Raw genomic sequence first — 22,607 nt, 5'->3', positions numbered from 1 at the left:
AGCTTTTTTATTACCAAACCTTGCGAAAGCAATCAAAGCACGATTAACTGTAACAAACCATTTATTCCAGATGTTTTACTATGACAGATGATAATACAAAATTTTCGTATTAGAAGTGATAAGTTAAATCTATATAAAAAATTTGATGTCTTATAGATTACAATTACAATAAATAACGCTTAAGAACCGACAATGATATTATTGATGGGTATATGGATGAGTTTGACGAAGAAACCTATGAAACCCATAATACAGAACCCAATAGCTGTGGCAATTGCGATTTTTTGAAACTCTGGAACAAAAACAGGATTATTAGTTTCGTAACAGTGACATCAACATTTATTTACAAGCAGTAAAGACAAAATTTGGGGCACTTCCAATTGGTCCCCATCCAAACACCCCATACTTCACGCTTTCTTTACATGATTGTTAAGTTATATTTTGCAAAGAGCAATCAAATCGTAAACATATTGTTACTCGTACTAATCTCTTTATGTGCCAATTTAACGGTACACGTGTTACAAAAAAAACATCAAAAAGCGTTTTAGTTTGCTTTTTACATTCAAATAGTATTTATATTTAGTTGTAACTCACCCCTCCTGTCAGGTTTTGTGCATCTTTTAACTAATCTAATAGAGTCTTTAGTGAACTGACGTCCTGGTTCGATGAATTTTGTGATTTGATCCATTTTTCTGTAACAAAACATCCAATTAATTGTTTTCGATGAAATCGACTTATGTAATTTACCAAATTACGATTAAATTTAAAGTAAATTAGTTATAAAACACTCACCTTTAGCTTTGTAACTTGGAGCTGTAATAACTGTGCTTTCTCGAAGTGACTCCAAATTTTTCATACGTCAACAACAAAATTGACAGTTGGCAAGCCACGATGGCAGGAAAGTTGTGACGTGTCGATGATGTTTGTTCGGTCACAATTTATTAATTTATGCTCGAAAAAATAAATGAAGCAATCAATTTCAAACCACATGGAGGAATAACAACTACAGCTGTATTTATAATGTTTTTGATGAAACGTTTTATTTAAAAGATTTAGAACTATACAGGTCTACTACAACCAATTGTTGTTAGCGAACACAGCTAAGGCGGGAAATTTGAATCAGCCACTTTTAAAATATTTATTTCTTAAGCGCTTATTTTTTTGTTGATTCAATTATCTAATAATTGTTACGTTTTAGCTGCCTAGTTAAAAAAATAAAAGATCTAAGCTTTATGTTTGAAAAAATAATTAACCAATTTTCCAAGCGGTTGTGTATTTTGTGTTGCCTACTCTAAAATATTTTTTAGTTTGATTTTAATTTGGTTGTATCTGGAAATGTTTAAACAATAATAAAATTATTATTACGTATATACAATATACGTATTGATTAAATAGTGTAATCTGCAATAGATAAGCACAATCGAATTGAGAACAAAGCACCCTCGTAGGCAACAATCAAAAATAAATACTTAAGAATCTAGTCATAAATAATGACCTCTTTACCCTGGATTCCGGCACTGACTCTTTGAAAGATAACTCTTGATACTTTAACTTATTAATATCATGATCAAACAAAATGTAAGATGTCAAATAAATGTTAGCTTTGCAATGCTAGTTTCTAGTAAAGGAAACAGTCTTGTTTTTTAAAAACAATAAGATAACACGATAATGTAATAAAGTGTAATTTACTTAAATTGTGTGTTTTTTCCTGTCGACCAATTTTTATGTACACATATAGTTGATTATACGCAGATGCTGCATTTCTGCGGTCAAGCCTTATTTGAATTAGATAATGACATGGTATATCCGCACAGTCGCTCACTAAGAATCGCCAGTACACATACTCATTTTGTAGTGTATAGATCACATTTTTTCAACAATGTTGTGTAAAGTTGCTATTTTATTGTTGTTCGTTGCTTGTGTCTACGGATATGAAGACTGCGGTAAGAATTAAATTTCAAAAATATAAAAATTCTCTTTCAGAAAAAATATCATTTTTACTAAATTAATTAATACATTTGCGGCATTACTTCAACCCAAAGATTTATAATACCAAATAGTATTTTTGATTTTGTGAGTCCATGTACTATTTTGGTAACGATCTCATGTCAGTCAAAGTTCAATTCAGTAAGTTCATTCCAAATATTTTGTATTTTTATACCACTAGATAAAAAAAGCTTTAATTATTAAGTCGGACAAGAAAATGCGCTGCAATCATTAAAACATGGAAATTCTTTGTTTGTTAGGAAACCTTACACCTGGGTTATATAATTTAATTACAGGTGTAGTCAAAATCAAGGTTACTAAATTTTCACACAAAAACTAGTAATGTGTTTTTTGCCATCATTTGACACAATTAATTTTTAAACCACTGAAATTTTGTTTATTTTGTGAGGAAGAGGTATAAATCATTAATAATAAATAAATGCAGTTTTGCACGTACGTGAACTCCAATAATATACAATTAACTGGAAAGGATAAATTAACATTACATTAAAAATGCATGATTACTGAATGATTTATTTGTAGGCGTCACTAGAAATTAATTAATATTTTGCACTGATCGGTTTTGCGAAATTTTTGTGACTTTGACAATGTTATTGTTCTAATCAGAAATTCCTTTCTGTTGTTTCTCGAGGCCGTACACTTTAAGGCTATTACAACGTAATTAAATTTCCATCAAAAGTGATTGTAATTAACTGAATCATACTCTTTCGCAAACAATACTTGATTCTAATGAAACCTATTAGCTCTAATTCACCATTAGTTTATCACAATTAACATACATTATTATCAATTTCAGGTTCAAAGGACGGATCAGTTGTATCAGTTACGATAAGTAACTGTGATAACGACAAGAAATGTATACTCAAAAGAAATACAAACGCCTCTATCGAAATAGCATTCACCACAAGTAAGTTTCGTTACATCCCTGGTTTAATATATTATGTTGGTCACATTTTTGCAATGAGACATCGCATGAATTTTTAGTTTTTCCAATTTTGACCTCACTGAAGGTGATTAAAGACGGAAGTTTAATTTAAATAATTGTTAATTTTATTTAAATTTCACGGTCAGTGATTTTTAGATGCCGATTCTGACACCCTCACCGCCGTTGTCCACGGTGTGGTCCTGGGGGTCCCTGTTCCGTTCAATCTACCAAACCCAGATGGGTGTAAAGACTCGGGGGTGAGCTGCCCTCTCAGAGCGGGACAATCTTACGCTTACAAAACTGTTCTACCCGTCCTTTCAAGCTACCCAAGGGTAAGTTTGTTATCGATTTCGCCAATAAATAATAACATGAATTATCGTATCAGCACAATTTGATTGCATCGTTTTTTAGGTCACAGTTGACGTTAAATGGGAACTGCAAGATAAAGAAGGAAATGACATGGTCTGCATTCTCATCCCCTCACAAATTAAATAAATAGGTCACTCTATAATTTTATTTTTATACCTACGAAGTACTTGTGGAAATGAGTCAAAGAACAATAGTTATGTTGTGATAATTTTTATGTAGAATGCCGAATCAGCAATAAATCAGAGAAAGTTACTTAGTGTTTCCTTTTTACCATCGAATTGTCAAAACAGATTTTCTTTACAAAACAATCATTATTTTAGGGGTCACATTTTATTACTCTTGTGCCTTGTTATCAATGTACACACAAAATGCTTAATTTTTTTTATTACCCAAATTTGCAAGTCTCATATCACCAAGGAGGCCTTCAATAATTTTTCAGTGTCTAAAATGTACTTCAGACTTTTGTTTATTTTACTACCATTGATCATTTTTACCTACGAATATGAAAACTGCGGTTTTTACAATTTTTAATCAATTTAAAGCCATCAATAGTGACTTTTTTTAGGCTCAAATCCCGACACACTCTTGTCAGTTTGGGTTTCAGGCTGTGAAGAAACTGAAAAATGTATATTACAGAAAGGAACAGATGCCTCGATTGAAATTACTTTTACTAGTTGGTACACTACGTGAAATTACATCTGATAATAAAATTTTTCAGGTGTTGAATCAAATACAGTAACTGCAAAAGTGTATGGGGTTTTCTCAGGTGGTCTTATTACTACTGAATTTCCCTTTCCATACCCTAATGCTTGTCTAAATTCTGGACTAACTTGTCCTATTAGAGCAAGTGAAACATACACTTATCAAACTTCTTTGTTCGTGCATCCAACTTATCCAAAAGTAAAGTAAAATCGTTTTCATAAGACCTACTAAAAATTTTATGACACATTATAAGGGATTAACCAAACAATGGCTTGAATTTGTAACCCTCCATAAATGGCACGTTCCTTTGATAGTGTTGCTGCACCCACTAGAATAAAACAGGGCCGTATTTAAAACTAAAGTAGAGGTAGAGTTTTACCAAGCTACTATAAAAAAAAATCAGCTTTAATAGCTTGTTAATAACCACCTGGCTTTTATAAATTTCTTAAAATACTTGACTTTAATAAGAACTACATCAAAAACTATTAAAACATTTCAAGTATTTTAGACAAAAAGAAAGTAAGTAATCCGGCCCTGTTTCAGGGTCCGGGTGGGTTCCACTAATTTATGATTTGTTTAACCTCTAGTTTACAATACCGCATTTAACTTAAAAGTAATAAAATTTTTAGTAGGTCTTAGGAAAACGATTTTATTATATGCTTTACTTCAATATTATTTTATTATTAATTTTTTTTAAGATTTCTGTTGATGTTAAGTGGCAACTTGTGGATGACGCCGGTAATGACATTGTTTGTGTAATAATACCTGCAAAAATTAACTAATTGCGTTTTTTCCCAAACAAATTTGTGTGTTTACTGAACTTTAGGCAGTGAAATAAAAAATGATAACACTTAACATATGATTTATTTCAGGAACGAAACAAATGTTACAAAAGTATAAAAATAGGTTCTTTAGACTAATTTATCAATTTACATTTTCATAGAAATAGGCACTATTTTTATGTACATAGCTGGAAAAATACTAATACAGTATAAATATCGGTTTTATGACGAATCTCTAGACACTCATTAGGTTATGCAGGAAGTAAGTGTGACAAGTTTTAAATTAATGTGTGTTCCACACAATTCCTCCAACACTAGTTTTTCATAAAAATTAACAGATTGAAAGGACCCAGTGAAGCTATGGATGTCATTCAATACTACATTACAATGTTTGACTAGTTTTCTGAGTATATGTGGAGAAATTTCACTTTGAAACAAACACTCAATTTCAAACTTGAAATCTCCCCGAGCTTAGTAAGTAATCAAAGACGGAATTTGGACTCAAATCAACTCAATGGCACTGTGAAGAAAAATTTCCAAGAATAAAATGAACAACAAAAATAAACTTTAACAAATTAAACTTATGGAACTTAAGTAAAAACAACATAATTACTACATAACAAAACAAAAATTCTAACAGAATTAGATTGGAAAGAGATTCATTCTACAGTGTGCGAATGACGTAGCAATTCTCGTTTTTTGTTTAACTTTTCTTCATCATCCATAATTTATATAAATGATTAGAAAAGTCAGGTTGGCAGTTAATGACGTGATTATTATTATCAGAAATCGGACTTGGAGGCGGTTGGATGAGATCATAGTCTATACTTTCGCACAGTTGCTCTGACTTACGTTTCAGACGTTTGTTATCATTTGAAGTTTCACCTTTTTCTAAAGTTTGTCGCGCTTTATAAATTGGCTCATATTCAATCAATTGTGCTAAAAAACCTTCATTTGGATGAATACATCCTCGTCGTTGTTTTACACATTCTATAGCCTCCCTATGAAACAAAACATTGTAATTAATTAGTTCTAGACTTGAAACAATAGTCATACTTGCTACTTAATCCATACTTTTCCATTATGTAGGCTAAGACTAAAGTGGCACTTCTGGAAATGCCATTGTTGCCATGTACTAAAACTTTTCCATTCCTTTGAAACGCCTCATCAATGAATTGTCTCACAGTCGGAAAGAATCTGATGATGTTTTCTGTTGCTGTGTCGGCTATGTTTAGCGTTAAATACGTTATAGAGAGATCATTGATTTGGGGTTTAATATACTGGGCTTCTATGTCTTGTCTAACGCAAATTATGTGCGAAATGCCGTGGTCACGTAGAGTTTTGAGGCAGTGCTTTTGAGCAGAGGAGTATGGGCCTAGGAAGAGCCCCGGGACGATTTCTTGCATGTTCCTCCTCATAGTATAAGTCCATTCGCTGCATTGCAACGTGGGCATCTCGTGCATCGGCTGTGAAACACAAGTACTTCATATTTTTAGAAAATCTCAAGTGATTGACAAGTGGGGGTTAGGTTTTATTTCAAGGCGCCAAATGGAAAAAAAAAGTCGAAATAACAAATTTCAATAATTAAAACACGTTGTTTCATCCAAATTTTCAGTTTTTGATAATAGGGTTTGGAAATTTGTAGGAAAAGGCCAGAATTTTGAGAAAAAATGAACTAACCTCATCTTGTTGAAATTTTACTGAGCTCGAATTAACGTCCAACATGGTGTGAATTTCAGATAATATTCACACAACACTTAATTCTTTATCACAATTATGGCATTTCAACACTTCGTTAAATATTAATTTACAAATTAATTAATTTCTCTATACGGTAATGGAGTAGCATCTTCTGCTCACTTCGGAAAAATTCGAGCGTCTCCGGCAGTTACGCATGCGCAGCTCGGGATTCATTAGACTTGGCGCTACATTTAAATAAAAACAAATTTTCTACAATAAAGGTTTATTCAGACCAAAACATTGAAATGTAAATAAAAAAATACAGCCAGATTGTATCAGTTTGCAAAACTCCATCTTAAAGCACTCTTTTTTACTCTCTAAATAAAACCTACAAAAATATGCAAGAAACGTGGTTTTGAATTGCAAAGGTTTATTTGATTGAGATCTACAATAATATTATCAACGGCTGGCTCTGAAACAGGTAACATTTAAGACATTAAATGTTAAATTCACCTAGATTTAACCTTATATTATTTTCGTCAGCAAAAACATTTTTTTTACGAACGCAAACCTGGCAAGAATAAAAAACTCGTCATATGTAGAAGCTAATATCACTTTGTACAAAAAATATGAATTTAAAATGTGCATATTGCACGAAATATAGCAAAGATGTGCATAATACTTATGATTAATAGTTTCACATTTAATTTGTTACTTTACAATTACATAATTATTAGACTAGAATGTTCAAGCAAAATATATACACATCACTTAAAAAAATATACAAAGGAACAATATTAACAACCAGAAAATAAATTAATATTGCAACTGAAATCTGTGCTATTTCAAGCCTAGACTAAATATATTTAAGCTAGATTTTGGGTTCTCATCTGTGCTTGTTTGACTACTTTACGTCGGACATATAACTGAAACAATAAAAGTGTCTTAAAATACAAATACTTGAACCATTTATTGTACTCACCTTTTAAGATATAGTCCGTTAATAAAGTGGGAACTGTGGGGCTGTCTTCATTTATGGCTTTCAAAACTAAAACAAACAAATTAATCTAAATAACTAATCGTTTAATCAAATTTGTTACTTTTAATCAGGACTTGTAAAGTTTGATTATCTGGCGGTCCGCTATCTAAGTGGTACGGAATGACAGTGGTTAAATACTGAAAGAAAAACATATAAAAACAATGATTTGGATTAATCCCAGTTTCGTACTTTCGGGTCAAGTCCACTGGGAGTTTTGGACGCATTTTTTAGACTCCGCTTCTTCTCAACATGGTATTGTCTACGTTTATTTTGAACGGCAAGAAGTAAAGAAATAAAAGTATTCTTCAACTCCTTTTCGTACTCCAACTCGTCTCTAAGGGCCAATTCCGAAATAAGTGTTTCCGAAAATTCCCTAATTAAAACTTCTAGTTCCAGAAATAATTCATTTAACTGCGATAGACTCAAGTCCCGTAATTCTACAACAAGGAAATGAGAACAAATTTAAGAGAAAATGTGCCACGCACTGTCTTCATATAACGGCGAGCTTAGAACTTCTTTCGCCTTTTCCAGAGTTTCATTGGTCTCAATTATGGAGTCTCGTGATCCCGGAGAACCGTCCAACGAACACGTTTCCTCCTGCATCATGTCGTCTATCTCTTGGATGACTTCGTCTGCGGTTTTAAGGGGTTCAGTGTCTTGGTGCAAGCCCCCCAAGATGAGGGCGTGCATGTCTAAATCACTGGCGACAGCCTCGTCTTCTGAACTTAATTCCAAGTCGTCGTCGGGAGTTGTGGCTTCCTGACAAGTTCAAACATCACGAGATTAAAGCAATGAATCTAAATTAGTGCGTGACGTGGCGAAAATATGCGAAAACACTTATAAAGCTTCCTCTAATTGGGGGAATTATACCAAATGTCACTCATAAACTAACCATATTTGCGGTTAACGGCTCTGACTCATTTCCAGCTTGCTAAGAAAATTTTATTAAACAAATAAGTTACCTTCTCGTTTAAATTGAGAGCTGGCATGTGCAATTTCCTCGCGTAAGATTTCGACCAGTCGATGGGGAGAATGTTGCCGAAGTTTCCCGTTATGGTCCACCACATTCTGAAAGAACAACTCGTTAGTCTTGACCTCATATAGGAGACAATTTGTAAGAAAATCAGTGACGTAACGATTTACATACGGCCTTGCTTGAGGCAGACTGGAAGCCCATTTCGACCCACATACTAGGGGGTTCTGCCTTCACAAAAACCAACCAGGATTATGACATTGCGTCATCGCAAGAATTTCAGATGTCTATTAGCAAGTTTGTTTATTTTAGCACCCGCTCTGCTAAAGCATACTGTGTTTGTTTGTATTAAAACATATTATCGAAGAAGTTATAGTAATTGGTTGCCAGCAGTTTTAATTGAAACAGTAAACAACTGGTTTCAATTCGTGAAAATGATGGCTCCATCTTCGGGTTATCGCACATTTAACGAATCTGTAATAATCGCTGACGGAATTTTTCACCACTGTGGTTTATGCAAATAAAAATCTTTACGAGAAAAGCTGTAAAATTACACATTACGGAAGCTCAAGGTCACGTTTCAAGACTGCTTTAAGAATCTCTGAAAACAAATAAATCAAAGTGCAAAATTTTGTAAGACAAGTTATTGTCAGATTCAGAAAAAATATTTACTTAATAAAAATTTTTTTTGTAGAATTGATCTTGAATAAAAAAATCATTTTTTTGTTGCAAAATTTGGAAGGTCTTGTGGCATTTTTGTAGTTAAAGAAAAACATGACTTAATTCTATCGTTTGATGTAATTTTCATGACCTTTACCTAAGCAGGGAAGAGGGAAGAGCGATCAATTTGTGCAATTTTCTAATAATAACTTCCTTTGTGGAATATGACATCCCCTGTTTCTTATTTCTTATCTCTTATTTCGTTGTCTGCAGTTATTTCTATTTCTTTCAATTTTTTTATGTTTCTTTCCGTGGGCAGTCTACCCCTCAAATTACACTACTTCATAAAATTAAAGGAACAAAAGGTTTTCCTAAATTTTTTGGTGATTTTTGAAAGGCTGTAACTCATCGAAAAATGGTAGTATCTAGATTAAAAAAAAATATTTTGAAGCTTTAAGTTTCTAGTTTTGAGATCTTTTGGCAAATATTTTTTCTGAGCTACGGAATCAGGCAATCCTTAATAGCGCGAAATAAAAAAATCTAAATTTTTGTTTTTATTTTTGGTCCACAGAGGTGAGAATTTTTGCCGGATAGCATGTTTGTTTACCTTTAATATGCTTTTTTCATATTCTCTTTACATCAACTTGTATCTGAGATATCTGACTTTAAATGAAAAAGGATTCTTGTTTTTAATCGTCGATATCTCAGCAACCAATGACCACACAGAGAATATAAGGGTAATGTCAAAAACTAGAATAAATGTTATGATCCTTTTATGATTTTTTGTAAAATAAATTTTTTCACCTTTAACATTGATTTAAAAAAAGAGGAAAACGTAACTTTTTGCTTTGTTTTAGTAGATCTCAAAACTAGAAACTTAAAAGTTTCAAAATGGTTATTTTTTAAATCTAGATACGACCATTTTTTGATGAGTTACAACCTTTCAAAAATCACCAAAAAATTTAACAAAATTTGTTTGTTGTTGTTTGTTGTTTGTTAATTTTTTGATATAGTGTAGTTAAAATTTTCGAGTTTTTTTCAAATTGCTACATTTTGATTTAGTAATACATAATAATATTCGACACTTTTATTTTTAAATGAGCTGACATTGTTGTTTCATGCCTTGTGTAAACAATAAAAACAATTATTCTATTTTCCTTTAGTCAAATTTTAAGTTACGCAATTTGGTCACAAATAAACTTACTATTGATGTCATATTTACATCAATTCACACCTACTTTGTCGTGTAATGTTTGGTAATATTTAATAAGTAAGCACTTGAAGAAATTTTTTTAGGTCATGAAAATTAAAAAAAAAAGTGGTCGATCTATAGCGTGTACGTGAAAACCGGGAGTTGGTATTTATCGACACGAAATGAGATCTAATCAAATGTAAATAATAAGCTATTGGGTTATTTTCGTCCCGCTATTTTGTATGTATTTCTGCAAGTTTGTGACGTGCGAAATGATTTATACGGGTTGAACAAAACTTTCTGATACCTTTCAAAAGAGCTATATTTAGTTTCCCATTTTCCAATTACATTTATTGTTGAGATTTGGAATTAGTTTTGAAAATAAGCGATATATTAATCATTTATCTGTGTTGCAAAGCTTGAGGGGGTGTAGCGTGCTAAGATGTAGGCGGAAAGCGGAAATGAAAAAAAACAGGAAGAAAAAACGGAGATAATCTGAAATGCTAAGCTAAGCAGTTGTTTATTTGTGTATTTGCACAGAATGAGATATAAATCTTTGTCTAAACCCTCGCTTATGAAGTTCCGGTGAAAGATAAAAAAATGCAAATAAATTGATGGATTATATGAAACACTCGCGTCATTAAAAATTTAATTCCTTTCCTGTTTATACTGAATAAAAATAGCTTGAACAAGAAAATATCCGACACTGCAAAACTTGTTCGTGCTAAGAAAGGTCAACAAAAGTGGATCATTGCACCAAAACTGCAGAAAACTCAGCAGTGTTTAATTGCAATTAATTTTCTTTACATTAATATCACCAAGTCAAGCATCATTTACTACCCAACAAACCAGATAGGAAAAGTGCATTTCAAATAAATTACTTGACTTCCAGCCTTGAATTTTATGCACATGTTCCAAACCTCACTATTTTTACCCTGTGGATAATTTGAGAACGTTTAAACACGCAAGATTCAATTACGGTATTACACGAGAGTTGCTCTGGAACAGGTTTCTGACAATAAACGCATCAGTTGGAGAATGCAGACCTCACAAGAAAGGACCAACGTTTTTATTTACTTCAAAATTCAAGGTAAACAGGGCCGGAGCCCTAAAATTGTTTCATCCCTCGTGACAAGCCGCTAAACCGATCAATAGGAGGTGAATGAAACGAACCAGGTACGTATACAAAATAAATTATGCAGGTAACAATAGGTTTACTTCCTTTGTATCGGTCTGCTTGTGAAGCAGGTGCTGCGCTTTTGAAGGTTGAGGGATAAAATTTGCAAAATCTCCAACAGGTGCACAGCGCTGATTCTTATTATTTAATGGGAGAGGGAATAACACATCCAACTTTATTTATTAATCAGAGATTTTATAGCTGTAATAAATCACAGAGTACTCATTGATAATGAACTTCCGAGTCGACTGATGCTGTTGCTGAGAGAAAGTCGGAAAGAATCGGCTATTTCTCTCAAATGTAATTTCATTTGTATTGTCAACGAGTCTCGTTATAAATCCTCGTAGGTGTCACATAATGATGATTAATATTTTTTATTACAAAAACTGGTCCTGTAAATCAAAAAATGTCAGGCTCATACAGATTTAAAAAAAAAACAAAACAAAAACCGCGTTAATTACACTAATATGAACCTAAAACTTTCATTTTCTTAATGTTATGTTAGGTGCTATAATTGTTATGTAATGATTCAGTTGCAATCACCATGTATGGTAGAGGTTATCGCACAACCTGTCTCTCATTTTGCCGAACACTTGCTTCAATAATGAACATTTTTTATTTTTATTTCTGATTTTTGCACATTTTGCAAACTTTCGTGAGAATAAAAATAAACTCACAACGCATGCCAGACGCCGAATAATTCGTGTCAGAAAAATTGCGCAACTTAACTATTTATTGTCGAATTTTTACAACTAACTAAAAACATTATCTTCAATTTGGAATTTTCGCACGTCCAAATCAACCGGGAGATCAAATTTGTGCGGGGTTAGAGCTTCTAAACTTCTCAAACTATCTTGATATCTGGTTGTGGCAACGTAGCTCCATGGGTAATAAAATGTTTCAATAACACGTCCACAGTGGAAGATTAGATTTAACCATGGTACAAGTCTTTTGGCATTTAAAGCCGCACAAACGAAAGCTCGAAAATGCGAATCATGACTCCTTTTATACCGCGAATGTGTTGAAATTATTTCTTCGATGGCGCACAGTAAGTTTTTCTTGCTATTTTTAGGCGAAACACCTGCAATTGCAAGATTGAAACTTCGCGATAACTTCTGAACTGTTGACGAATTGTATTCATCACCTCTTTTAAAATGGTAATAAAACAAAATAATATCCCAGCCATGTGTTGCATGAGAGAAACAACGCAAGAACGGCAATTGGGATTTTGTGCCATGTTCCATCAAATCTTTGATACTTGTGGCCAAACATTTACGAACTGCTGTTGTAATCTTTCGCGGATCTTCATTCGTGTGTAACATTTTTTTCAGGTCGATTATAGCAAGTTCGAGTCTTGCTCTCAGATCCGCCCATTGGTTGATTCGATCTGAGGTGAAGCAATTAGAACCCCAAGTAAATTGTAGTAACGCAAACATTTGTAAAAACGAAAAAATCCGATCGACGGCTTCGACGAGAAACGTGCCCGAGCTTTTTCTATTTCGTTTACACATACATTTAGTATCCAAGCTCTTCAAATATTGAATAAACCGTTCCAAATCAACAATCTGAGTTCTAAGTTGTTGCTCTAAATTTTCCTTCATTCGTACATTTTCCAATAATTCATTCCAGGTCATTTTAGCCCCACTAAACTCTTTTAAATGTCTCAACTGTGATTTCAACCTTCCTAATAAAACTTTCTGTTGATCGCGCCGCTTTTTGATCGTTTCCAGTAAATTGTCACCAACCCTATCATTACTTTCCAGGAGATTTACATCAGTGAACGCGAACTCCTCCAGTGATTTTAACAAGTCTTCTTGGTCTTCGAAAGGTGCGTCGACGACTTGACGCAACCGGAACTGAACTTGAGCAAAATACGTCGTTAAAGTAAATAATGAAGTCTGGAGGAAGTCTTTCTCGTTTTCTAAACAAACACATTTGCTACATCCACTATTTCGAACAATTTCGTCTTTTCGATCATCGGAAGCACCGAGAGGCTCCAACCGTTCACCCTGCATGAGTCAAGCGCAAATTTTGGATGCGTTTCAACAAATCCCTCATCAAATTAATCTATTAGACATACTGTCAAGACGACACTGACACTATTGACCATTAAAACAGGTGGCTTAGTGGTGTAATTAGCCTCATTTGACGCAAGCACTCACATAAAGCCAGTTCAAACAAGTCACGCGATGTGCCCACGAACATGGCAAAACTTGACTGAAATCGATAATAGCTCTTGGTCAAAAACTCACAAGTTTAATTACTTGAAGAAAATTGGGATGAGGGTCATGAATAACAGAGATAGGGTTTCCAGGAGTGACCGCAAACTTTGCTATTTGAGACGAAAGTAATGAATTTGTAACGAGAACTTTTCGGTTCCTTCAATCTAATAAACCCAAAACGCAACTTCAAAGGTTTTTTTGAGAAAAGATGTAAAGTATGTTTTTTTTAAATGGAAATGCCAAACAGTCTTAACGTTGACAACACTAGTAAATTCATTCATGGTAATTTTAATAAAGAAGTTGGCTGTTCCTGTTTTTTGAATTAATTTGAAAACAATGTCATTAAACGTGAACACAAAAAAATCGTCTAAAAAATTTAGAGATGAAACACCAAAAAAGAAACAAATTTGGTACACTAACAGTTTTTCGAAATCTGGAAATGAATAGTTCGCAAGCAGGAAGTTAGAAAAAGGGCCCGTTAAAATGTAGACACAATTTGTAATGCAGGTTTGCTAAACAAACATTCTCAATTTTTAGCAAGAAATTGACAAAAATACTAAATAAACATGGATGAGAAAGAACCTCGGAAAGAACGCAATTAAATTAGTGTCTTGTGCATCGTTTTTGAGGAGCGAGTTGAAAAAGTAACAATTTTGAAACTAAAGCCGAAGAAATTTTTTTAAAATGCATCAACTTTGAGCTTATTTCTATAAATTACACAAAATTTATTGTCAATCATCATAATACCTACTTGTATCTTTTGCTAAATAACATTTTTCTATATATACATCCTTTTTCATTAAAGTTTTTGTAGCAAGAACCTCATTTTTGTCCACAACATTGTACTTACTTGCAATGTGTTTTTATTAAAATCATTAGCACTTTAGACTTTAAGTAATGATGTCTGTCCTCAGGTATTCAATTATAGCGCTTTGAAAGAGCAAACAGGCACACAAGATTCATAAAAGTCAAAATTTGGCAACATCTCAATTTGGACACATAACCATAATTTTTTAACAAAATTTCTAGGGAGAAAAACAAAGAGCAAACAAAATTTGTGGCTATGGAGACAAGCTGCTACCAATTTTTTCAACAAAATTTTGACTTGGTAATTTCCATTTAAAAAAAAAACAGACTAGCTTTTTCAGTAGGGACTAAAACTGTTTGACAAAATTATAAACCATGACTGAAATAAAGGAGGAACTATTATTGTTGACAGTTGATGCAAAATGCTTCGTGTGTGAACATCGTTCTGGCAGTTAGTTTTACTTCCATGTTTTTATATTTATGATGATACAATTCACTTTGTTTCCTTTATCTGTGAGATCTTACGTTCAAGTGTATACCTACACTATCAGATCAAAGTAAAAATAAATCACCCTAAGCTCATTTTGATGTAATAGGTGAAAACACGCAAATTATTTTAAAAAAATTGTTAATATCTTTAGTTAATAATAAATTGTTGCAACCATTGACACTATTCCCAATTCCATATCGTTCCAGTTTTTTATCTTTTAATGTATTTTGTTGTGTTTTTCATAAACTTTATGGATTTGTTGTTGACAAGAGCGTCAGTAATTGGCCATTTTCATGCCGAGGACACGTTTGTTTTCACTTGAAATAAAGCAACAATTATCGACCATATCAATAAATTACAGTTCTAAACAAACACACTTTATTAACTACCACAATCGATTCAAGTCATAATTTTATGAGTAATAAATATGTGGAAGTATAGTTGCATTTGATGTATCCACACGTTAGTAATTAAATTAATCTCGAGTTGTGGTTGTGGTCGAACATTTTGATCAAGTTTCATAAAGAAATCGAGAGAGAAAGTAACCTCGTTTGTATATAATATTGTCAAATTTAGTATAATGTCCACTCAGTTAGCATCTGCTAACGCATTACATTGCAATTTAGCAAAATTTATTACTTCAGAAAACGGAAACATTAAATGTCGCCTGCTATATCGAGGTGAATTCTAGACGTGCTTGGTGAAAGATATGAGACCGAAAATGCAATAAAGATAATTTTTAACATATGATCGGTACTTAAAAAGGCTTGAATGTTTGATGTTTTTGTTTTGTAACAAAATAATCAATGACAATGATGTTTGGTAACAGTTTAGATGAAATGACGTACAAAAAACAATGTTGTGGTTTGTGGTCTCATGAGTAAGTGCATTAGTTTCTTAGAGTAAATCACACGGAAAAAATATTCTTATCGCAAACATTTAATAAGAATTTCCATTGTGTTCTCAATTTGTGCTAGAAATGATAAAAATTGAATGTTTTATTTATTATCTACGTATGTCGGGGCGCTGTATTTACATAAATTTCATTTATTATTCATAATTATGATTACAGACACTTATAGTCAGGAAGTGGTAAAATAGCACAGGTAGTTTAAAATTATTTTTAAAAGAGATAAATTACGTTAAATTACTGCAAAAACAAGAATTCCCACGTAAGTCACTTATTAACCTTATAACCTTTGATGGGTGGTCTAGTCTTTTTTCTTCATTATATAAATAATTAATTACTCCATTATTAACAATCATACTTTTTCTCTCCAACACCGACATTGCGTGCGTTTATGTGAAGTACAAAACTTCCACAATTCCGTGACATTGTCATAACGGCGTTATCTTCATGAAAGTACAAAGATCCTACTGTTTATACCCCATGGGTAGAATTCTAAATCTCGTCCTCGCGTTCTCTTATAAACATTCCTGGTGCAATTTATATGTATGTGCTTCTAGTAAAGTGTAAACGTCACGCAGTACCTATAAAGATACTGAAAAGACTTCGCTTGAGATAAAAAAGGATTATGTCAAATGATCTGAACAATCCAGGTCTTAAAGATTTTGTTTGTAGGTCAGGGAAGCTATAACTTGCAGTTCACGGCTACACTTTACTGCGTCATTTTCAAATTTTTGCCTTATACGAAGCGATGCCATCTGTTTTATTGACAGCAAAGATAAATCAGCAAAAGCCGATTTTCTATCTCAACACTCAGCAAAATAACTGGACTTTGTGTGCAAAAACTTAGTCGAATTTGATAAATTTTTATGTGGGTGGCGTTGTGGGCGAATCGAATTGCGTTGTTGCTTTTTCAGTTTACGAAATGTTTACGAAATTATTACCCCAAATCACTGCACCTATGGTTATTTTATAACAATTTCGCTAAATAAAATACTGGTAAACCTCGTGCAATTTTATGTTTTTTGCAGATTAATTTACGACTAGTTATTTACGTATATTTCTCAATTTTTCACTTGAGATAGGTAAAAGTAAACAGATAAGAAAGTTAAATGAACCAAACGTTTCCGACGTTGCTTTATAATGTGCCTCATCAAACATGGGAAGTAAAACATTTATTTAGTTCTGATGACAAACGCACTGCAATTTATTCGTAAACCAAACATTGTAGTGTTGGAGTGAAATTTTTCCCGAGAGGCAGATTTCACAATCGGTAACGTTTAATTGACATTCGTGGCTGCACTGCTCGAATTTCTTTAGAAAGTGTTCCTTCAAGACTTCTTAATTAGGTTTAAGCAGTGGTGGATTTGCATTTTTGGGTTCTTGGCGAAAACATTAACATTTTATATTCAACTGAGATACTGAGAAAATACTTCAAAATTTTATACTAAGATAGTCTTCGTTGCATGTGTCGAAATTTAAATGAAAACGGAAACATTTTCCTTTCTTATGTTCTCTTCTTGAATTTTTGTAAATACATATAGGGTGCGCCAGAACTCGCGCCCCAGAGAAAAATGTCATATAAGGTAAGATACCAGGAACATGGAAAAAATGTTAAAAAAAATGTTATCTATAAAAATTTCGAAGTTATGAGGGTTTAAAGTTTACACTTTGACTCTATTTATTTCTGTTGGAAAAATAATTTTCCAAGTTTTTTTGCTATAGGCTATTAAAAGAGGAAACAAGGAAGCTGTATCCTAAATTGTAACTCTGTTCAATGTCATTTGTGGCTTTTATTATCAAATTTGTCCCTTTACTAAATAATTGTAAAAAAAACATATACAAGATCATTAGTATCATTAAATAGATATAAAAAAATGTCAAATGTCAAAAAATAAATGCCAAAATTTTTTGACAGATAGATAGAATTTTTTAAACATTTTTTTCATGTTCCTGGTATCTTATCTGACTTGAAATTTTTCTCTGAGGCGCGAGTTCTGGCGCACCCTGTATGCAGAAGAAAGTTGTGATTGAAAAAGCTGGGGCATTTTTAAGCGACATTTAATAGAACTTTGTTCTTTATGCGACATAAACCCCGAGACTTGGCTTTTCGCTTGTTACAACTCTACCCTTTCGAGGCATTTTCCACGTAATTAACCGATGTTTCGTTGACACACATACTTGGGGTCTTGTAACTTGTCCTAAATGAAGTTTGCGCATCGGTGTCCTCGGTGCCTGTCTCGCTTTTGACGTCACGAGCTTATATTGAGAGTTTCCTGCACAAATTGGTCACAACCCAGCTGTGGAAACCTTTATCATGTTAATGACTTTTTGCAGATGTGCCCCCTCATGGGGACTGCCAGATTTAACTCATTCAAGTCATTTTTTTTTCATACAAGGTTTGGTGAATCAGCAGTAATTTTATGCAAAAGGCAAATTCACTCGGAGAATAGCAATTTTTATAAAGCGGAAACTCTTGCTCAATTAACGGAAATGATGGATGATGATGTGTAAAACTGATTACGGAATGAAGTGTCCCAAAGTGGAACAAAAAACGCATCCCCTTTGTTTTCATGTGGATGTATTGACCGGTGGATTTAACATTCATGGACGTCGCGACGCCGCGGCGTCGATGACTCAAACCAGGGATAATTCTTAATACTCCCAGATAAGCAAGTTTCAATAAATCGTTCATTCTCAAACATTCTTAAAGTGAAAATTTTGACATTATGTTCGAGGGAAGAAAGAGGGGTACACACCACCCTGTCTTGTATTGATTTTCATCCCTTTATGGTACGCACGCGTGGATTGACTGAATTTGTTGCCAATTTTAACAAAATATTATGAACAAGTAATGGGATTTGTCAGAAATGTTTTTTTTTAATTAAATGGCCTTGTTGAATAATAGCGTTTCAACAAGTTCGACAAGTATAGCAATTTTTCCATCAATAACGTTTTGTTTTGACAACTCTGAAATGACACCCTCTTGACAAGAAATGATTTCCTCATATGTTTATCATAATACATGGGAAGAACATTTTTTGTGTGTTGTGGGTCGAAAGTGAGTCATTTCATCGACACCCACGACTCGATTTAGCTTCTTTTCAATGTGAAAAATGACATATTTTCATTGAGAATATAGAGCATCACGTTTATTTTAATCCAAGTAGTGCGCAGATAATAGCAGATGATTCATTTTTTTAACTAAATCAATTGTGAGGAAAATTGTTATTTTTGAACACCTTGACGAATTCCATACGCGTTTCCCACATCTTCCAGTCTTTAAATAACTCCTTGGTGCATAATACTACCAATTAAATCCTTGTCTATTAACCGAGTGTTAACAGTAAAATTCTATGTAAACATAGTTATTGGTAGCATAAATCATTCGAGTGGCAGTAATATTTAGTACCTTGGTAAAAAAAGGTCACTTACTGGCATTCGTTCATGATCTCCTCTTGCGTCCTGACCTGGACGGGGGCCAACTTCTCCACCGACTCTTCATAATTGCCGAAGCACTTGGTGATTTTTTCATCAAAAGTGTTAACAAGATCCTCAAGCGAGCCCGAAAAAGTTTCAGTAAAATTATCAGCCACTGAGGCCGTTTCACCGTTTTTCAAAATCACGTTTTTTGGCGGCAAAGCTTCAGTGTTTGAATTGTTGAGGATGTCTTCATTGAAATCGTTCAAGACGTCGTTGATGTCTTTGATTTTTTTGTTGAGGTTGATGTTGTTGAGTTCGTTCTCGTTTTTTATGGTGGCGTTTTGAAACTCGGTCGAACCCCATTCATCCGATTCCTCGAATTGGGCTAGTGGTGCTTCAAATTTTAATTCGGCCATTTTTGTGGCCAAATCCCGCATGGCGAAACACCACTCCTCACTCACAGCCTGCACAACACTGCGGAAAACCAACGACGCCGCTGGTCTACGCTTAACGTAGAGATGGGTGCGGGACAAGCTCAGATACTTGATAATTTTAAATTGATTCAGAGGGGATTTTCACTATTTTTGCTCAACACATTGATAAGTAATAAGTCACAACACTTAAAAAAATTCAACTAGTGCGCACTAATCTTATCAAAACCACCTGATAACACTAAATACAAATTTATTGAAATTTTCATTAACAAAAGATAATACAAGTTTTCAGAAAGATTTTTATACTTTCATTACTTCGTCTCAAATTATTGATATTCGAAAGTTGAATAATTTCCGATCCGACTAATTTGTTTTTCAACATTCAAATGAAACTATAAGAAAGTTGCAGAAAAGTAATTAGGTATTTGAATGATTTGGTCCGAAACTGAGGTTACTGTCTCCTCTTCCAGTCCCGTTATTTTTTTTTATATGAAATATGTATATTATTTGTTATACTCATCTCTACACCAGAGATGCGTGTGATTCTGGTGCGCATCAGTACAGCATCAAGACTGGACCAGTTGAGATAAATAAATATTGCTTACGTTTTGAATTATGATTTTTTTTTGACCATTGTTATTGTTAGGGTAAAAGGTTTATCAGTGCAGACTGCAGATGTTGTTGTTTTGATTTTTCAAGAAATCGATCAGCAGTCGGCTATTTATGTGTTATGCAATTTGCATTATTGATCGTGTATTGTTGGTTGTCTATCCATTAATAAAAGTAGTTCATTGTTGGAATGATTAAAAAAGTAAAACACAGGTACTTTAGCTACTTTCTGAAATGTACATACAAAACTTGCTTATTCTTCTCTTTCTACAAAGTGAGGTAATGTGAAACGTGATAAGCATAAGAAATTTTAATTTCAGTAAAAACATTTTTTTAAAAGTTGTTTCACTACAACTATTATACAGTTGGAGACAAAATACTTTGGTCGTCAATGTCACTTGAGTGACATTAACTTGTAAAGCATACTTTAGGACTGCTAACCTTATTTTAGCTACTGTCAATTATAGTTGACAAGTTGTATGTACACATACAGGGACATTTTTTTATTAGTATACATAGCCCTATGTATACTTTTAAAAAAAAACCGGGTCAATTTCATAGGGTAGGCGACCAACATTTCAAGCTTTTAGAGGGTACTAGATATTAAAATATTCAAAACTAAAATTTTGTGTCAAGTTTGTCAAGTGTCAGTTGAAACTTAAAGCGTAGCTTTAAAAAGTTAATACCCATGTCCACCGAAGTGAATCGGGAGATATAGTCCCATCGCATAGCCCCCACGATCGCCAGACTTGGCACCTAACGATTTTTTTCTTTGGGGGTATTTAAAAATAAAAATTTATACTAATGTTCCAATGCAAAATTTAGAAGAGGTAAAAGAACGTATTCGTACAGAATGTAATAATATAGATCTTGAATTTATCAGGAATGCAGTGGCGGGATTTCCAAAATCGCTTAGGTTATTGTTTGGAACTGCAAGGAAAGCATTTTGAACACTTGCTTTAATTATTAAATATTTTTCATGTTTTGATAGGTTCTATTTTTTTAAATTAATTTTTAATTATTACTTTGTTGTTTTTACAAGTTTGTCTTTTGTTTATCGATATTAAAGCCTTTGCAATATTGGTTGCCTATGCCTAGACTAACCGCTAATCGTAATTGCCATAGCAACATTGAAGTTGACCCGGTTTTTTTTTAAGTATACATAGGGCTATGTATACTAATAAAAAAATGTCCCTGTATTTTTGATAGGAAAAGTCATTCATTTTAACGCTAAAGCTTGAATTACATTAAAGTGTCAAAAAAGTGACGACCAAAGTATTTTGTCTCTAACTGTACATAATTTTGCACATGAAATAATTTCAACCATAAAAAATCAAATTTATTGAATATTAAATGACTACATTTAATTTAATACTTTTAATATTAACATCATAGATATAACGATGAAACTTATTAATCTGTGCCAAAACTAACAAAAACTTTATCTTTATCAACATTTGAAACCAGTCAATAAGCGTTGCGTTTTAGTCCTTTTAATAACATTTTTGTCTACAGATATATAACACCAAAAGTTGATACTTCTATGGGAAATTATATACAGGGTTAGCCACAGGAGAGTTACTGCTGAAATAATTTGGGCAGCAACCCATTATGACATTATACAATTCACATTGGCGTCTAACTTCCTCATTTTTTAAAATTATAAAATTAAATCCAAGAGTATACTCATTTTCATATTAATGTGCATCATTTTGACATTTATTTTTTGACATTTGACATTTTTATGTCTATTTAATGATATTGATGATCTTGTATATATTTTTTACAATTATTTGGTAAAGGTACAAAAATTTTGTCAATAAAAGCCACAAATAACATTGAACAGAGTTACAATTTAGGATACAGCTTCCTTGTTTCCACTTTTAATAGCCTATAGCAAAAAAACTTGGAAAATTATTTTTCTAACAGAAATAAATAGTCAAAGTACAATATTTAAACCCTCATGACTTCGAAGTTTTTATAGATAATTTTTTTAAACATTTTTTAACATTTTTTCCATGTTCCTGATATCTTACCTCAAATGGCATTTTTCTCTGGGCCGCGAGTTCTGGCGCACCGTGTATAAAAAGTTATACCCGATTTTATTTCTCTACGAGATTTTTGTGACACTCTTTCTTTTGTTCTAATAATTTATAAAGCATCAATTTCGATGATTATTTTCTGAACAAAAGATTGTCGAATTCAAATC

The 22,607-nt window shown here is 32.9% G+C and overlaps 6 protein-coding genes across 6 annotated transcripts; 2 read left to right on the top strand and 4 right to left on the bottom strand.

Annotated features, from left to right (window-relative positions):
- Nucleotides 1-43: 43 nt before the first annotated feature.
- On the bottom strand, nt 44-947 carry LOC123005278 (protein transport protein Sec61 subunit gamma). Its single transcript, XM_044398959.1, has 3 exons — nt 793-947; nt 595-692; nt 44-292 (listed from the first exon to the last, which is right to left on the bottom strand). The coding sequence occupies exons 2-3, from the start codon at nt 686-688 to the stop codon at nt 180-182; spliced, it is 207 nt and encodes a 68-aa protein (XP_044254894.1). The 5' UTR covers nt 689-692; nt 793-947; the 3' UTR covers nt 44-179.
- An 839-nt stretch (nt 948-1,786) lies between these two features.
- Nucleotides 1,787-3,553, top strand: LOC123004594 (ecdysteroid-regulated 16 kDa protein-like). Its single transcript, XM_044397910.1, has 4 exons — nt 1,787-1,943; nt 2,804-2,914; nt 3,089-3,264; nt 3,344-3,553. Exons 1-4 carry the CDS (start codon nt 1,880-1,882, stop codon nt 3,425-3,427), a joined length of 435 nt encoding a protein of 144 aa, XP_044253845.1. The 5' UTR covers nt 1,787-1,879; the 3' UTR covers nt 3,428-3,553.
- On the top strand, nt 3,477-4,852 carry LOC123005156 (NPC intracellular cholesterol transporter 2 homolog a-like). The gene is made up of 5 exons (XM_044398795.1): nt 3,477-3,494; nt 3,704-3,815; nt 3,867-3,974; nt 4,020-4,201; nt 4,702-4,852. Exons 1-5 carry the CDS (start codon nt 3,477-3,479, stop codon nt 4,783-4,785), a joined length of 504 nt encoding a protein of 167 aa, XP_044254730.1. The 3' UTR covers nt 4,786-4,852.
- Nucleotides 4,849-6,653, bottom strand: LOC123004593 (serine/threonine/tyrosine-interacting protein-like). Its single transcript, XM_044397909.1, has 3 exons — nt 6,466-6,653; nt 5,842-6,251; nt 4,849-5,786 (listed from the first exon to the last, which is right to left on the bottom strand). Exons 1-3 carry the CDS (start codon nt 6,508-6,510, stop codon nt 5,489-5,491), a joined length of 753 nt encoding a protein of 250 aa, XP_044253844.1. The 5' UTR covers nt 6,511-6,653; the 3' UTR covers nt 4,849-5,488.
- A 222-nt stretch (nt 6,654-6,875) lies between these two features.
- On the bottom strand, nt 6,876-19,853 carry LOC123004592 (fasciculation and elongation protein zeta-2). The gene is made up of 7 exons (XM_044397908.1): nt 19,368-19,853; nt 8,467-8,572; nt 7,990-8,263; nt 7,694-7,941; nt 7,566-7,641; nt 7,448-7,513; nt 6,876-7,391 (listed from the first exon to the last, which is right to left on the bottom strand). The coding sequence occupies exons 1-7, from the start codon at nt 19,790-19,792 to the stop codon at nt 7,375-7,377; spliced, it is 1,212 nt and encodes a 403-aa protein (XP_044253843.1). The 5' UTR covers nt 19,793-19,853; the 3' UTR covers nt 6,876-7,374.
- Nucleotides 12,220-13,961, bottom strand: LOC123004590 (RUN domain-containing protein 1-like). Its single transcript, XM_044397907.1, has 2 exons — nt 12,651-13,961; nt 12,220-12,587 (listed from the first exon to the last, which is right to left on the bottom strand). The coding sequence occupies exons 1-2, from the start codon at nt 13,519-13,521 to the stop codon at nt 12,259-12,261; spliced, it is 1,200 nt and encodes a 399-aa protein (XP_044253842.1). The 5' UTR covers nt 13,522-13,961; the 3' UTR covers nt 12,220-12,258.
- Nucleotides 19,854-22,607: the final 2,754 nt, after the last annotated feature.

This window comes from Tribolium madens, unplaced genomic scaffold (genome assembly GCF_015345945.1).
Source record: "Tribolium madens isolate multiple individuals breed KSU strain unplaced genomic scaffold, Tmad_KSU_1.1 Scaffold_20;HRSCAF=117;Tcas5.2_LG4, whole genome shotgun sequence".
NCBI classification, from domain to species: Eukaryota; Metazoa; Arthropoda; class Insecta; order Coleoptera; family Tenebrionidae; genus Tribolium; species Tribolium madens.
This window is presented reverse-complemented; position numbering and strand designations above follow the sequence as displayed.

Bases quoted from the DNA above. Each gene is read 5' to 3' on its own strand.
- LOC123004593 (XM_044397909.1), bottom strand. From the start codon at position 6,510: ATGTTGGACGTTAATTCGAGCTCAGTAAAATTTCAACAAGATGAG. The intron at 6,252-6,465 runs GTTAGTTCATTT...TGTGTTTCACAG, and splicing joins TAAAATTTCAACAAGATGAG to CCGATGCACGAGATGCCCAC. The intron at 5,787-5,841 runs GTATGACTATTG...TTTGTTTCATAG, and splicing joins AAGTATGGATTAAGTAGCAA to GGAGGCTATAGAATGTGTAA.
- LOC123004592 (XM_044397908.1), bottom strand. From the start codon at position 19,792: ATGCGGGATTTGGCCACAAAAATGGCCGAATTAAAATTTGAAGCACCA. The intron at 7,942-7,989 runs GTGCGTGGCACA...TCCTTGTTGTAG, and splicing joins CTCGCCGTTATATGAAGACA to AATTACGGGACTTGAGTCTA. The intron at 7,514-7,565 runs GTAACAAATTTG...TGTTTGTTTTAG, and splicing joins TTTACAAGTCCTGATTAAAA to TTTTGAAAGCCATAAATGAA.
- LOC123005156 (XM_044398795.1), top strand. The intron at 3,816-3,866 runs GTTTTTACAATT...GACTTTTTTTAG, and splicing joins CTACGAATATGAAAACTGCG to GCTCAAATCCCGACACACTC. The intron at 4,202-4,701 runs GTAAAGTAAAAT...ATTTTTTTTAAG, and splicing joins TGCATCCAACTTATCCAAAA to ATTTCTGTTGATGTTAAGTG.
- LOC123005278 (XM_044398959.1), bottom strand. From the start codon at position 688: ATGGATCAAATCACAAAATTCATCGAACCAGGACGTCAGTTCACTAAA. The intron at 293-594 runs GTGAGTTACAAC...TTTTTGTTCCAG, and splicing joins CACAAAACCTGACAGGAGGG to AGTTTCAAAAAATCGCAATT.
- LOC123004594 (XM_044397910.1), top strand. From the start codon at position 1,880: ATGTTGTGTAAAGTTGCTATTTTATTGTTGTTCGTTGCTTGTGTCTAC. The intron at 2,915-3,088 runs GTAAGTTTCGTT...AGTGATTTTTAG, and splicing joins CGAAATAGCATTCACCACAA to ATGCCGATTCTGACACCCTC. The intron at 3,265-3,343 runs GTAAGTTTGTTA...ATCGTTTTTTAG, and splicing joins TCCTTTCAAGCTACCCAAGG to GTCACAGTTGACGTTAAATG.
- LOC123004590 (XM_044397907.1), bottom strand. From the start codon at position 13,521: ATGCAGGGTGAACGGTTGGAGCCTCTCGGTGCTTCCGATGATCGAAAA. The intron at 12,588-12,650 runs GTGATGAATACA...TTGCAATTGCAG, and splicing joins TTATTACCATTTTAAAAGAG to GTGTTTCGCCTAAAAATAGC.